The sequence below is a fragment of the Bos javanicus genome, chromosome 11 (assembly GCF_032452875.1).
Source record: "Bos javanicus breed banteng chromosome 11, ARS-OSU_banteng_1.0, whole genome shotgun sequence".
Classification (NCBI taxonomy): domain Eukaryota; kingdom Metazoa; phylum Chordata; class Mammalia; order Artiodactyla; family Bovidae; genus Bos; species Bos javanicus.
The window spans coordinates 11,185,388-11,201,683 of NC_083878.1; the positions used below are offsets into that span (position 1 = coordinate 11,185,388).

At 37.7% G+C, this 16,296-nt stretch overlaps 1 protein-coding gene across 6 annotated transcripts in view; it reads right to left on the minus strand.

Moving 5' to 3' along the window:
- The window catches only part of ALMS1 (ALMS1 centrosome and basal body associated protein), a 189,712-nt gene that overhangs the window by 142,325 nt on the left and 31,091 nt on the right, over positions 1–16,296 (minus strand). For all 6 annotated transcript variants that reach the window (XR_009739311.1, XM_061431900.1, XM_061431899.1 and 3 more), the window contains exons 2-4: positions 14,989–15,114; positions 4,757–4,952; positions 836–953 (exon numbers count right to left, since the gene is read on the minus strand). Coding sequence is in view for 5 of the 6 variants with exons in the window: in XM_061431900.1 (XP_061287884.1) it covers positions 836–953; positions 4,757–4,952; positions 14,989–15,114 (440 nt within the window). In the remaining variant the exon portion in view is untranslated. The remainder of the gene's footprint in view (positions 1–835; positions 954–4,756; positions 4,953–14,988; positions 15,115–16,296) is intronic.

The following is a 16,296-nucleotide window of genomic DNA, read 5'->3' on the forward strand; positions in this document are numbered from 1 at the left end:
AAATGAAAATTTCAAACTTTACCATTTAAAATATGCAATTTATTACCTACCATAATTTAATATTCATTTAACATGCATTAATTAATTCTTTTACTAGTTATTATGTTCTTAAAAACCACTTAAGTGATCTACTCTTCAAACAAAACATAACCTAATCATTGGTTGACTACTGTGTACAGAACACTTTTCATAAAAGTAATTTTAAAGTAAAACACAGCATAAGGGCAGAGGTTTTTAACTCTGTAAACATTTATAGTTTTTCATTTACATTGTCTTTTTTATTTCTAAAAGAAGAAAACATATTCTTGGATAATTCCAAATATGATTTGAAGAATTCGAGACTTGTCTCTCATGATGACTAAAAGACATTAATTTGGAATAACTTAATTTAGATACATCTATTAGAAAAATCATGCTACTTCATTACTTCCTATTTGCATCTCCTACACAGTAAAGAGAGATAACTAGGTTCACTCAATACTGGCTGACAAAAATGAGAATGCCAAACAAGCTAGTGACCATGAAATGAATGCTTTTCACAGAATGGGAGTGGGCTGATGGATAGCAAATCAGCAGATATATAAAGAAGAAAATCGAGTGTGCTTTCTAAACTAAAATATGCCTAGTATGCTAGAATACATTAGAAATTATTTTTAAATAAACTACACTCCCCTGCCTCATCTTTACACACGTTATTCTGCCAAATTAACATGTACCGTGTGTTAAGGCCTTGTCACCCAAAGTCTCACTACAAGTCATTAATTTAGTAACAACTTAGAACAAGAAAAGAAAGAGTAAAAAGGTTATATGCAAGTACAAAAATAAATCATCCTACCTCAGAGGTGCAAAATCTAGTTCACTTTGATGAAATAAGGAATCAGGCCCAAACTCTTGACGTTCTGTCAAACATGTCAGCAAAGGCAAATCAGGAGAAGCAAAATTGTCCTGTAGGACTGCAAAGTTTCAAATATAAAAATGTTGGGAATGCTGATAATTTAACTGCTTAGCTTATATAATATTTTAAAGAACCTAAATGTTGCCATCTGGAACTTTCTACAAGCATTAGTATGATAATGTAACAACAGCAGCAAATACCATTTATTAAGATCCAAGTTTGGAGAAGAAAATGGCTACCCACTCCAGCAATCTTACCTGGAAAATACCATGGACAGAGGAACCTGGCGGGCTACAGTCCATGGGACCACAAAGAATCAGACACAACCGAGCGACTAAACAACAACAAGATGCAGGCACTTAACCTAATATTTTATTTAACCCTCATAACAACCTTGAAGTATAGGTATTATTACAGTCATCTTATAGTTGGGGAGACATGACCATAAATCTTAAAAAATATTAAGTAATCTGTCCACATTCAAATAGCTTATATGCCAGAGTACAATCTAGACCTAAACACTATATTTTTTAGCAAATGCTCCTAACAATTATGATCGTTTCTTTCCATCTTACATCAAAATGTGGTTCACAGGCTCCCAAACATCCTTAAGATACTCCCAGAAGATGCCTGGGTCAAAGTGATATTCAAAATAATATTAACATATCATTTGCTTTATTCACTCTCATTATTCCATAAGGATACCATGGAATTTCCCAGGAGCTACATCACATATGATAGAGCAACATCCTGAAGGCAGAAGCAGATATCAGAACCTGTTTGTCTTCTAATAAGTCAGACATTACATATTTTTAAGTAAAACAACACTAGTCCTCTAAATATTTTTGATTTTGAAAGTTATTTTTCTAATAAACCAGGTTAATTTATAACATCAAAGAGTTGCTACTTTTGAATGAATTGATAAACTCATTTTTAAAGTTTTTCAGTTTTAATAATTTCTAATATTGGAAAACATCAATAAGCCACATCAACAAAAGTTCTCAGTAATTTTAAATGTGTCAAGGAAATCCTGTGGGCAAAATGTTTGAAAACTGCTAATTTAAAGGGAAAAAAATGCTTGTGAATACCTGAATGTCACCTTAAATAAGTTCTAACACCCCTAAATATGTACAACTAGGTATAAACTCCTATTCCTTATAGTATTTATACAATTACAAAAACAAAAAAGTAAACACTAGCAGAAACAAATCTATGAAACCAATAGTCTTCTATCTCATATTAATTTAACTAGACAAGTGATGTTTTGCTAAAACTGAAATGTGCTTTAAATATGAATGTAATACTGTGACTACAGTATACCTTTTTGATTTCACAATGCCTATAATAAAACTGCATTCCTTCCCTATCATAACTGTCACACTCTTGTTTTAATCTTCAGTCTGTCTGCTTCCCACTTTGATTACCAATTCCATGTCTGCTTTATTCAGAGCTATATCCTCAGTGCTTAGCAAAATACCTGCTACAAAGTACCTCCTACACTTAGTAGGCACTCAGAATACAATTATTTATTTAATAAATGGATTAATAAAAAATGGGAAACTGAAAGATAACAGTAACATTTACCACCAAGGACTAATTGGTACAACTCTTCCTTGGCTCTGGCCAATAAGCTCAGTCTTAAACCTTCATAACAGAAATCTTTCATTCCTCTAAGAATCGTGAAGATTTTTCAACAAAGACCCCACATTTCCTCACACCTGGACAACTGTTGCTGGCCTGGATAGTCTTTTTTGAAATATCTAACCGTTCCGGCCACAGTCATCATCATGACATTTGCCACTGATGAGATCCACTCTACAATGACTGGATTCCAGCCTAACAAAGTCACAGTGATGAAATTTCCTCTGGTCATCAGATCCCAGGATCTGATCTAATTATTAAAATGTTCTATTGTATCTACAGTAAATGAGAAACTGGAGCTGTATAATTCAAGCCATGTAGCAGAATCTCCAACCCAATGCTGAAACTATTCTATTGGAGAACTTCACTTACTTGCTGTGACATAATGCTCACCTTTTTTTGTTATATAGCTATATAACATTATTAGCTATATTATTATTATTAGCTATATCCCATTATTAAATGGCTCTACTAGTTGAAAACAGCCTCCCTACAAGTTTTGTAGTCTCATTTTCAATTCTGCTGCTGCTGCTGCTAAGTCGCTTCAGTCATGTCCGACTCTGTGCGACCCCATAGAGGGCAGCCCATTAAGCTCCACCGTCCCTGGGATTCTCCAGGTAAGAACACTGGAGCGGGTTGCCATTTCCTTCTCCAATGCATGAAAGTGAAAAGTGAAAGTGAAGTCGCTCAGTCGTGTCTGACTCTTAGCAACCCCATGGACTGCAGCCCACCAGGCTCCTCCATACATGGGATTTTCCAGGCAAGAGTACTGGAGTGAGGTGCCACTGCTTTCTCTGATTTTCAACTCTAGACTAGGAATTGGCAAACATTTCCTATAAAAGGTCAGCGAGTAAATAAATACTTTAGGCTTTGTTGATCACACATGGTGTCTCTGCCCCATGTAATTCTTTTGTTCATTTGTTTTTTACAATCCTCTAAGATGCTAAAACCTTTTTTAGCCCACAGACAGTACAAAATCAGGCTTCAGCCTGTGACTAGTAGCTTTCAGACCCCTGCTGTAGACCATTATCTAACTCAGCCTATGGTACTATTATTTTCCTTTTATTGTACTGTCTTTCCAAAAGACAACACAGCTTTCCTCTATATATTCCTAGTGTATAACACACAATAGGCACTTAGATATTTGCTAAATAAATGAATAAATGAAAAATAAGTTGCTTCATCTTTAGCATGACAGTCCTTCAAACATCTGATCATAGCAAAGTCTTTTCGTTCATATGCTATCAATGTTACCTCCTCTTCAAGGGAACTCTAACTCTTGTCAACATCTTTCTTTAAATATAAAACTAAAATTGACTTTGATGATCTACATCACTGAATATATTGGCACTGATACTTTTTACTTGGATAGCATTTGAAAAGAACTTGTTGGATTAACTGCTAATTCATGCTCCTCTACAAAATTCTGTTAAGACACCTCTATGGTTGAATCCCACACCCTTGACAAAGGTTAACTGTAAAATCTGTGATGGTTGCATTTTCTTCAATTTTTGAAACTAAAAATCTGAAGAAAACAGAAGGAAAACAAAATAATATTTGAATTATGAATTAGGCATAAAAAAATTGAAATTATCATACTGCCTAAGCATTCCTATATATGTGCAGCAATCTAAAGTAATGAGAGTATAATTCTATGTCCTACCTTGATGATTTGAAAAGGACTTAAAATTTATCTTTTGTAAAGAGCTAATAAATTAGTTCCATATTAAACAGAAGAAAGCAGGAAGATCTGCCTCAGACAAGTCATTTAACCTCTTTATCTCAATGTTTGGATCTAAAAACTTAGGATAATGATAAATGTCTTAACTAGTTCTAAGAAGCTAATTAGGTAAGCATGAACATTTGTTTTCTGTTTGGTTTTTATACATCATGGAGCCTCCATTGCTGAGAGAAGCAGTCAAAAGATAACACATGTGGCTACCCCCAGGAAAAACCCCAGAGTCAGGACTGAGGAGGCATATCCATGAGAGAAAGCTTCTATGCCTTCTGAGAGCAACAGAGAATGATAAAATGAGGAACAATTGCATATTTAACGTAACTAGACCAGCTGGCCAGTGTGAAAAACCAGAAATAAACTAACACGTTTGAGTACAGTTCTACAGAGCTCAACTCAAGGATTTGGACGCAAGATTTGGAGTCCCCCGTGTGTATTTTGTAAATGTGAGGTATTACTACTAGCTAAAAATAAAGAGGTATTACCTAGCAACGGAGAACATAAGAGGTCTCTGTTGGGATCCTTTCCTTGATTTTCTGATTGGGTCAATATACCTTCCTCCAAAGAGGTGAAGTCGGTCACTTCAGTCCCTTTCTCTCTCATATTAAACTCAGTCTGGGCTGTATCCAAGGTGCAGGATGAGTCCATTTCTTGAGGAAGACAATGCCAAGATTCTGTTCTCTAAAACAAGAATTTTAAAGGAAAATATGCTAAATCATTAACTGAGTTACCATACATATTAACATTTAGATTAAAATGTCCATTTACATTAGCATATAGCTTTCTATTTCACATTTTCATCAAAATTTTTTTCACAATAAGATTTTTTACCTTTTCCCATTATTACACATCTTTTAACGTGTTGAACCACTGGCATTTCTGCTATTCTTTAATATTACTTCTCATCATTAAAACAATAAATTTGGTTCTTCATGATGAAATCCTACCATATCATAAAACTGAAAAAAAATTTCCAAATCTAAAGCTACAATATTCTTTACACATGACCACTTTACTAACTCTTATTTGCTATACTAGTTTCTAGTGGACTTCTTGGTACAAAACATGTGGTTTCATGAGTCGTGAGTGGTACATTTGTCTCTTTCAAACGTTAACTCTTTTTTACTTGTGGCATGATTCAGAGCAATGTCTCTCAAAATACCTATGGTCAGTTCTCCCTACTTCCAACTCATTACAGAATAACATTTTATTAATACTAATAAAAATTAATAGGTAACAAATAAATAAAAAATAAATTTACAAACTAAAAAAAAAAAAACTAGGAAAATGAAACTGAAAAGGTATATAAACCCAAAATACAAAACACATGTCTAAGTGTCATTTTCTGATACTAAAAAACATCAATTTGCTATAAAAGTTTCTAAACACTTCCTCTCAATTCTTTTTATTTCTTGACAGTAACAGGCAATTCATGGACTGGCACCAATCTACAAACCACACTAAGCAGCAATGTTGAACTAAAGTTGAATTAAAGACTAATGGTAACCAGTTTTATAGGCATTTTCTGTTTAAATCTGGTTATTTAAAAAACAAATTTAGTATTAGCTATTAAGAATATTCTTCCTGTCATGCTATTAAAGTATTCCTTTATTTTCACTTTAAATTAATTTGATTAGGAATGGGCACGAAATTTGATCAAACAGCTTTAGAGCATCATTTTTCCCCAATTACATCTGATAAAATACAGCAATAAATTTCTTCATAATGTAACAACTTCACAGTAGTAGGCAGATGGTAGATGAGACCTTTAACTAGATTTGATAGCAGTCTTTAACATTCTCAGTGATTAAGATTCATTAGTATTTTTAAATGCTTTTGTTCTCTAACCTTGTTCTGTATATTTTAATACAAGGAAATTTTTAAAAAAATATAAAAGACTTCATGGTTGAATTCATTAGATCCAAAAACCTTTTTGATAGTTGGTACTATTATAACATTCTTGATTTCTTCTTAGTTTCAGTTCAACTCCATAAACTTTGACAGGTTTGTATTAAGTCTACCTCATTAAGGTGGGGTTTTTTTTTTCTTGATTGGATTTGCTAGGAATGTATACATTTTTTCTATCTTCAGTGTAACAGTTCTACTTTCTAACTTATTTCTGCTTTTCTCTTTACCATGTTTCCTCTACTTTCAGCTTTTCATTAATTATACAAACAAAATTTTTTATTAAACAATGAATTATTTTAACCTATCTGTTTAAAAAGATGAGACAATGACATTATATTGATGGCTATCAACAGGCTTAGATATATGATGTACTGATATTCATTATTTTATTCCTTAACCAAATTAAATTTTTTTAATTCCCAAATGACCCACATATAAAAATATATATTATAATTTAGGATGATTTCACAATTTCAACAAAACTTTAAAGGATTATTTCCATTAGTTAAAATCCTCTAACCAAATGTGCTTAAGAGTAAGCTTTAAAAAAAAAAAAAAAAGATACACAACTATCCACTTTCTAATATCAGCTATAAAAAAATAAATATACGGAGAAAAATAATCCTGGAGAATAATATTCTAAAATATTAACACTATCCATCTATGGCTTACCAGATAATAGACCTTTGGCATTCCAAAATATACCAATCCCATCTATGTCAGATAAATTAGTCAAATCCGTAACATCAAATTGCTATTGGAAACATGCTTTATACATTTTTCATACTTGAAAAATAAAAAGGAATGTGAGAATGTTTTTTTTCTTTTGAGAGTATTCAATTCAATAGGGAATAGTGGGCCAATGAACAGGTTTGAAAGCAAGGGAATTCCAATCATCTTGGGATTTTCACTACAACAAAATTTCGGGTCCCAACTTATCTCTTAGCCCCTCTGACCAGGGTTTGAGCCTTGTCCCATAGTTTATTCTTCACTACAGATGAAAGATATATGCATTTGTTCTCCTGTCCATACTCTGACCTCCACAGATCACTCAGCTCCTAAACTGCAATAATTCTGCAACCTTATGAAGACAACTATCCTACCACATTTACACTTCCCTGGTAGCCCAGTTGGTAAAGAATCTGCCTGCAATGCAGGAGAGCCAGGTTCAATCCCAAGGTCAGGATGATCCCCTGAAGAAGCAAATGGCAACCCACACCAGTATTCTGCCTGGAAAAATTCCATGGACAGAGGACCCTGGGAGTTGGACATGACTAACACTTACTAACTGCATTTTCCTTTTACCACTCTTAAGTGCTTGTCAGTTCAGTTCAGTCGCTCAGTCATGTCCAACTCTTTGCGACCCCATGGACTGCAGCACGCCAGGCCTCCCTGTCCATCACCAACTCCCAGAGTTCACCCAAACCCATGTCCATCGAGTTGGTGATGCCCTCCAAACATCTCATCCTCTGTCATCCCCTTCTCCTCCTACCCTCAATCTTTCCCAGCATCAGGGTCTTTTCCAAGAGTCAGCTCTTCACATCAGGTGGCCAAAGTATTAAGAGTTTCAGCTTCAACATCAATCCTTCCAATGAATGCCCAGGACTGATCTCCTTTACGATGGAGTGGTTGGATCTCCTTGCAGTCCAAGGGACTCTCAAGAGTCTTCTCCAACACCACAGTTCAAAAGCATCAATTCTTCCGCACTCGGCTTTCTTTATACTCTCATATCTTTATACTTTATACTTTCCCATCTTTATACTTCAACTCGCACATCCATACATGACCACTGGAAAAACCATAGCCTTGACTAGACGAACCTTTGTTGGCAAAGTAATGTCTCTGCTTTTGAATATGCTGTCTAGGTTGGTCATAACTTTCCTTCTAAGGAGTAAGTGTCTTTTAATTTCACGGCTGCAATCACCATCTGCAGTGATTCTGGAGCCCCCAAAAATAAAGTCAGCCACTGTTTCCCCATCTATTTGCTATGAAGTGATGGGACCAGATGCCATGATCTTCATTTTCTGAATGTTGAGCTTTAAACTTTTTCACTCCCCTCTTTCACTTTCATCAAGAGGCTCTTTAGTTCTTCTTTGCTTTCTGTCATAAGGGTGGTATCATCTGCATATCTGAGGTTACTGATATTTCTCCTGGCAATCTTGATTCCCGCTTGTGCTTCCTCCAGCCCAGCGTTTCACATGATGTACTCTGCATATAAGTTAAATAAGCAGGGTGACAACATACAGCCTTCACGTACTCCTTTCCTCACGTACTCCTTTCCTGATTTGGAACCAGTCTGTTATTCCATGTCCAGCTCTAACTGTTGCTTCTTGACCTGCATACAGATTTCTCAGAAGGCAGATAAGGTGGTCTGGTGTTCCCATCTCTTTCAGAATTTTCCATAGTTTGTTGTGATCCACGCAGTCAAAGGCTTTGGCATAGTCAATAAAGCAGAATATATGTTTTTCTGGAACTCTCTTGCTTTTTCAATGATACAGCAGATGTTGGCAATTTGATCTCTGGTTCCTCTGCCTTTTCTAAAACCAGCTTGAACATTTGGAAGTTCATGGTTCATGTATTGTTGAAAACTCACTTGGAGAATTTGGGGCATTACTTTGCTAGCATGTGAGATGAGTGCAATTGTGTGGTAGTTTGAGCATTCTTTGGCATTGCCTTTCTTTGGCATTGGAATGAAAACAGACCTTTTCCAGTCCTGTGGCCACTGCTGAGTTTTCCAAATGTGCTGGCATATTGAGTGCAACGCTTTCACAGCATCATCTTTTAAGATTTAAAACAGCTCAACTGAAATTCCATCACCTCCACCAGCTTTGTTTGTAGTGATGCTTCCTATGGCCCACTTGACTTCACATTCCAGGATGTCTGGCTCTAGGTAAGTGTGAATGATCACACCATTGTGATTATCTGGGTCATGAAGATTTTTTTTGTACAGTTTTTCTGTGTATTCTTGTCACCTCTTCTTAATATCTTCTGCTTATGTTAGATCCATACCATTTCTGTCCTTTATTGAGCCCATCTTTGCATGAAAAGTTCCCTTGGTATCTCTACTTTTCTTGAAGAGATCTCTAGTCTTTCCCATTCTATTGTTTTCCTCTATTTCTTTGCATTGATCACTGAGGAAGGCTTTCTTATCTGTCCTTGCTATTCTTTAGAACTCTGCATTCAAATAGGTATATCTTTCCTTTTCTCCTTTGCCTTTCACTTTTCTTCTTTCCTCAGCTATTTGTAAGGTCTCCTTAGACAACCATTTTGCCTTTTGCACTTCTTTTTCTTGGGGATGGTCTTGACCACTGCCTCCTGGACAATGTCATGAACCTCTGTCCATCCGTCCATAGTTCTTCACACACTCTATGAGATCTAATCCTTTGAATCTACTTGTCAGTTCCACTGTATAACGCGAAGGGATTTGATTTAGGTCATACCTGAATGGTCTAGTGGTTTTCCCTACTTTCTTCAATTTAAGTCTGAATTTTGCAATACTAAGTTCATGATCTGAGCCACAGTCACCACTGAACAGTGACCCCACAAGAGACTGACCCAGACTTGTTTGTGAGTGTCCAGGAGTGTCCAGTAGAGGCGTGGGTCTGCGGTGGCTGCTGCAGGGTCAGAGGCACTGAGTGCAGCAGTGCGTGCCTGCACCTTTTGAAGGAGGTCGCCGTTATCTTCATCACCTCCACCATAGTTTGGTCTCAGGTCAAATAACAGGGAGGGAACACAGCGTCCCCCCACCATCAACAGAAAACTGGATTAAAGATTTACTGAGCAAGGCCCCGCAGCCCATCAGAACAGACCCAGTTTCCCCCTCAGTCTCTCCCATCAGGAAGCTTCCATAAGCCTCTTATCCTTCTCCATCAGAGGGCAGACAGAATGAAAACCACAATCACAGAAAACTAACCAAACTGATCACATGGACCACAGCCTCGTCTAACTCAATTAAACTACCCAAGACAGACGGGTCATGGTGGAGACATCTGACAAAATGTGGTCCACTGGAGAAGGGAATGGCAAACCACTTCAGTATTCTTGCCTAGGAGAACCCCAGGAACACTATGAGTGTTCACAGTCATCTTTATAAACACTGTTTCACAAACATTTCTGACTTTCTTACCCTTTTCCCCTACCATCCTATCTGCCTAGCAAAAGTTGAGTTCTAGTTGAACCTCTCCTTGTCTTAATCCAAGCAACAGCACACTGCTGAACAAAACACACATTCAGACTGGATTTCCTTTAGATTTTTTTAAAATGAATTTTTACTGGAGTATAGTTGATTTTTTTTATTTTAAAAATCTTGCTTCCCAGGTGGCACTAGTGGTAAAAAACAAACAAACAAAAACACCCGCCTGCCACTGCAGGAGACACAGAAGATGCAGGTTCAATCCCTGGAGGAGGAAATGACAACCCACTCCAGTTTTATCACCTGGGAAATCCCATGGCCAGAGGAGCCTGGTGGGCTACAGTCCAAGGGGTCACAAGGAGTCAGACGTGACTGAGCACACATGCACTGGTGAACCGTTGGTTTACAATGTGTTCGTTTGTGCTGTACAACAAAGTGAATCAGCAATATGTATACATATATCTTTTTTTTGGATTTTCTTCCTATTTAGGTCTCCACCGAGCACTGAGTAGAGTTCCCTGTGCTACAAAGTAGGTTCTCATTAGTTATTTATTTTATACTTAGCAACAATGTGAGCTGCTGGCTCAGAGCTTAAAGCCTCTGCCTGCAATGTGGGAGACCTGGGTCCAATCCCTGGGTCGGGAAGATCCCCTGGAGAAGGAAATGACAACCCACTCCAGTACTCTTGCCTGGAGAATCCCATGGAGGGAAGAGCCTGGGAGGCTACAGTCCACAGGGTCGCAAAGAGTCGGACACGACTGAGCGACTTCACTTTAGCAACAATAGTGTATACATGTCAATCCCAATTCCCCAATTCACCCCAGCACTCTCCCTTCTTCCTTGGTATTCATATATTTGTTCTCTATGTCTGTGTCTCTATTTCTGCTCTATGAATAAGATCACCTATACCAGTTTTTCTAGATTTCATATATATACATTAACATACAATATTTCCTTTAGATTGATAACATTAAACCTCAAAGGCACTCAGCCCTGCCTGGAAGTTCTACTATAGTTTCCTGCCAAGCTGACTGGCCAAAATGATTACTTTATACTTTCCTCAGAACTACTGAACTCTCCTTCCTCATTTTCAACTGATGACCTCATTTCCCACTTCAGTAAGCAAAGAGCAGGAGATGGAGCTCCCTTATTTTCCTATCACAAGATCTACAGCCCTATTACCTAACCCAGATTTTCATTTTATGACTTAAACTGTCTTTCCCTCTAACCTATCAATGGCTTACCCATCTCATTCCATTTTTTTCTAATGATTTCTTTCCTATATGTGATTTCCTACTTTCCTTCACACAATTTCCCTTCCTACTGAACAATTCTTCTCTTTATGCAAATATACTCCAATAATTTCCCATCATAAAATAAAACTTTAAAAAAATCTGTTGACCATTCTTTTCCTTCTGCTTATTTTGCTATGATCCTGAGTGTTATATCCTTTTAATTAATATAAAAAGACCCTCAAATCTCTAAATATTTTTGATTGATATGGAGAGGGATGACAATAAAATAAATACAAACAAATTTTTAAGGAGAAGTAAAGGCTGGAGATACAAATTTGCAATCTTTAAGTATACAGGTATATTTAAAGCCCCAGATCTATATGAGAATCAAAATATTCCAACAAACAGAAGTCAAAAATTCAAATAAGTTGAGGGGACACAATTCAACAAATAACAATCTCCCATCCATTAATGGTCACAATTACTATGCTTTTTCTTGTTAGGGTTTCTCGTAACCCTTTTAGCTTGGTGACAGTAAATCTCCTTCCTCTGTATCTTGCATTCAATGGATAGTAACTGCAATTCAGAGAAAACTGCAGGAACCAGAAGAAATCTGATATCTAAGTTATTACATAATCACCTTTAAATATTTAATCATTATGAGTAAGACTGTATTTTTTTCCTCCTACAAACATATATGAACTTTTTCCTATCTGCTCACAATTTTTCCATTTCCTCTAAGTTTATTACTATGTTCTAGATTAGTGGTTCCCAAAATTTGGTCCGAAGATCCCTAGGAGTCACTGACATCCTTTCAGGGAAGTGACATGGGCCTCCATTTTCTAACTATGTACCTATATAAGGTTAGATTTTCTTCATATAATTTAAGCAAAACAATATATCCCAATGGACTAAATGCAGAAAGCAAATCTGAAAGTTTAGTTATGACAGCTAATTTTATGTGTTACTTGGCTGGGCCACAGGGTGCCCAGATATTTGGTTAAACAATCTGGGCACTGTGAGAGCATGTCTGGATGAGATTAACATTTGATCCACAGACTTAGTAAAGCAGACTGCCCTTCCTGATGTGGGCAGGCCTCACCTAATCCACTAAAGGCCTGAATAGAACAAAAGGCTAGACAAAAGATAATTCACTCTCTCTGTCTGATGGTTTTCAAGCTGGGACATCAGTCTTCTGCCTTTGGAATCAGACTTGGCACAGAACTTACACCATCCGCTGGCCTGTCATTGAGCCTTTAGACTTGGGTTAGAACATATACCATCAGTCAACTCCTAGGTCCAGACTGGAATTAAGCTATCAGCGCTCCTGGGTCCCCACATTACAGAACTTGGGATTTCTCAGCCTCCATAATCACATGAGCCAATCTGCTAAGGGAAATGCGGACTGAAACTGCCCGCCATGACCAAGCAAGTGGCCAGCCACTTGCATGAGTTATCTTAACAATAGGAGGTCCACGGTAAGTAATGTGGAAGTACAAGCTACCGCCGTCAGGAAGAATTTGGGAAAGGTCAAAAGGAGATAGGAGACACCAGCCCAAACATCCTACCAATCTCCCAGAATCCTTCTCTTGGCTGAGCTATGCACACACCACCAGGAAGGACCCTGAGACAGAACGATCAACCCAGAAACTAAACCCCATCACCATAAATCCAGAGACTGCAAGTCTCATGGCAGAGTAGTTCTCTTGGGTTCCCTTACCCTCCTGCTCGCCACCTGGGTTTTCCCCAACAAAATCTCTTGCTTTGTCTGCATGTGTGTCTCCCTGGATAATTAATATCCAAGTATTTAGACAAGCGCCCACTTTGGGGCCATAGACGGGGTCTCCACTCCTGCAACAAATTCCTTATAATATACACACAGACACAAATACATATATATATATATATATACACACATACACACACACACACATATATATACACACACATATATACATACTGTATATATGTGGGCTTTCCTGGTGGCTCAGACGGTAAAGAATCTGACTGCAATGCAGGAGGCCTTGGTTTGATCCCTGGGTCAGGAAGATCCCCTGGAGAAGAAAATGGCTACCCACTCCAATACTCTTGCCTAAAGAAATCCATGGACAGAGGAGCCTGGCGGGCTACGGTCTAAGGGGTTGCAAAGAGTTGGACACAACTGAGCAACTAACACTATTGTAAATACACATTTATTATCTCCTATTGGTTCTATTTTTCTGGAGAACCCTGTCTAATATAACAACTGTCTTCTAGTAAGGCTAACATTAAAGAGATGTGCAAAAATGTAAAACGATGCCATCCTTTCAACCAATTTTTTTTTGCTTTGGAAAACAGTAAATTTTCATTTTAAAACATATTTTTATGTTAATATATAATGGATTCGTATTTTTAAATAAATGTTCTTAGAATGATTTAATTTTAATAACTTGACATCAGTTCAGTTCAGTCGCGTCCAACTCTGCGACCCCAAGAATTGCAGCATGCCAGGCCTCCCTGTCCATCACCAACTCCCGGAGTTCACTCAAACTCATGTCCATCGAGTCGGTGATGCCACCCAGCCATCTCATCCTCTGTCGTCCCCTTCTCCTCCTGCCCCCAATCCCTCCCAGCATCAGGGTCTTTTCCAATGAGTTAACTCTTCACATGAGGTGGCCAAAGTACTGGAGTTTCAGCTTTAGCATCATTCCTTCCAAAGAACACCCAGGACTGGTCTCCTTTATGATGGACTGGTTGGATCTCCTTGCAGTCCAAGGGACTCTCAACAGTCTTCTCCTACACCACGGTTCAGAAGCATCAATTCTTTGGCACTCAGCTTTCTTCACCGTCCAACTCTCACATCCATACATGACCACTGGAAAAACCATAGCCTTGACTAGACGAACCTTTGTTGGCAAAGTAATGTCTCTGCTTTTGAATATGCCGTCTAGGTTGGTCATAACTTTCCTTCCAAGGGGTACGTGTCTTTTAATTTCATGGCTGCAATCACCATCTGCAGTGATTTTGGAGCCCCCAAAAATAAAGTCAGCTACTATTTCCCCATCTATTTGCCATGAAGTGATGGGACCAGATGCCATGATCTTCATTTTCTGAATGTTGAGCTTTAAGCCAACTTTTTCACTGTCCTCTTTCACTTTCATCAAGAGGCTTTTTAGTTCCTCTTCACTTTCTGCCATAAGGGTGGTGTCTGTCATCTGCATATCTGAGGTTATTGATATAGACAACCCTTATAAACAAAAACTCTTTAAAACACTTTTGAAAAATGTAAAGGAATCCTGAGACCAAAAAAAAGTAAACTGTTGTTCTATATAATTAAGGCTGCCAAAGATCTACTAGAAAAGTGGAATATTAAACTAATTCACCTCTTTCTGCTCTTCATAGCTAAACCAGAATTTCTCATGCTGCTTATCAAAATAAAGTTTTCCAGTTACAGAAGACATACCTGATCATCGCCAGAACCCCACGGAGCTATATTTTCCAAAGAGGCCACGTTAGTATCAGAAATTTGTGTTCCACTATTGTTGTGATATAATGGCTGTTGCCACAGATGACAAGTCAATGGAACAACCTGAAAATCAGAGGCAGATTTAAAGAGAGTAATAACACAATCCCTATGACTAAACAATAAACAAATTTAACGTTTAAATTATGTTTGTCAGTTTATAAAGCACTTTCACAAATATAACATTTAGACTTCATAATCACTGTCCAACTTACTATCTTCAACCTCCCTGGTGGTCCAGTAGTTAAGAATCCATCTGCCAACGCAGGAGACATGAGTCTGATCCTTGGTCCAAGGAGATCCCATATGCCAGAGGGCAACTAAGCCCATGCACCACAATTACTAAGCCCAAGCTCTAGAGCCCCTGTGCTCTACAACAAAAGGAGCCACCAAAAAGAGAAGCATGCACAGCCTAACCAGACAGTAGCCCCACTCCCCACAACTAGAGAAAGCCGACGCACAGAACGCAGTGCAGCCAAAGTTAATTATTTTTTAATTAATTAAAAAAAATTAGGAAATAGTGATTTTGATTACACAGTAAGGACTTGATATATTCCAACAAACCACACCAGTTCTTTAACCTATGCTTGTACCTGGAGAAGGTAATGGCAACCCACTCTGCTATTCTTGCCTGGAAAATCTCATGGACAGGGGAGCCTGGTGGGCTACAGTCCATAGGCTCGCAAAGAGTTGGACACTGCTGAAGTGACTTCGCACACATACTTGTAGAAGTAAAAGAAGCAAGTAGAAGCAAGCAAGTTACCTATTTCACAATCTTACTATTTGAGACATCTAAGAAATTAACCCAAATAACAGGAATTAAAATCATCCGAGAGCATGGAAAATGGGGACAAAGTTGGGCTCATTTTGCATAATCAGAGGTTGAAGCAGGGCTCTCCTATTTGTGAAAGAAGGCAATAAAAACTGAAGCAGTGTACATGGAAAAGATCAGAGGCAATCAAACAAAAATGACTTCAGTCACGCCAAGTCATCTACTGGTTCAGGATGGGTTACTGAGATTTTCCCCAATATTCTTGGAGTGTAAGAACCCAAAGCTTCCAATGTAAAACCTCCTTTTAAAGGAGATGCAAGGGGCAAGGTGGAGACAACCAGAATAGAGAAGAACACCAGGAAGAGAAGAATGTACCAAAGGACAAAACAAAGCAACACTCCTGCTAAAAATGAAATTACAAACTATACTTTCAAAGGTATTTCAAAAGACTTCAAAATGAGAATACCTCAGACTCT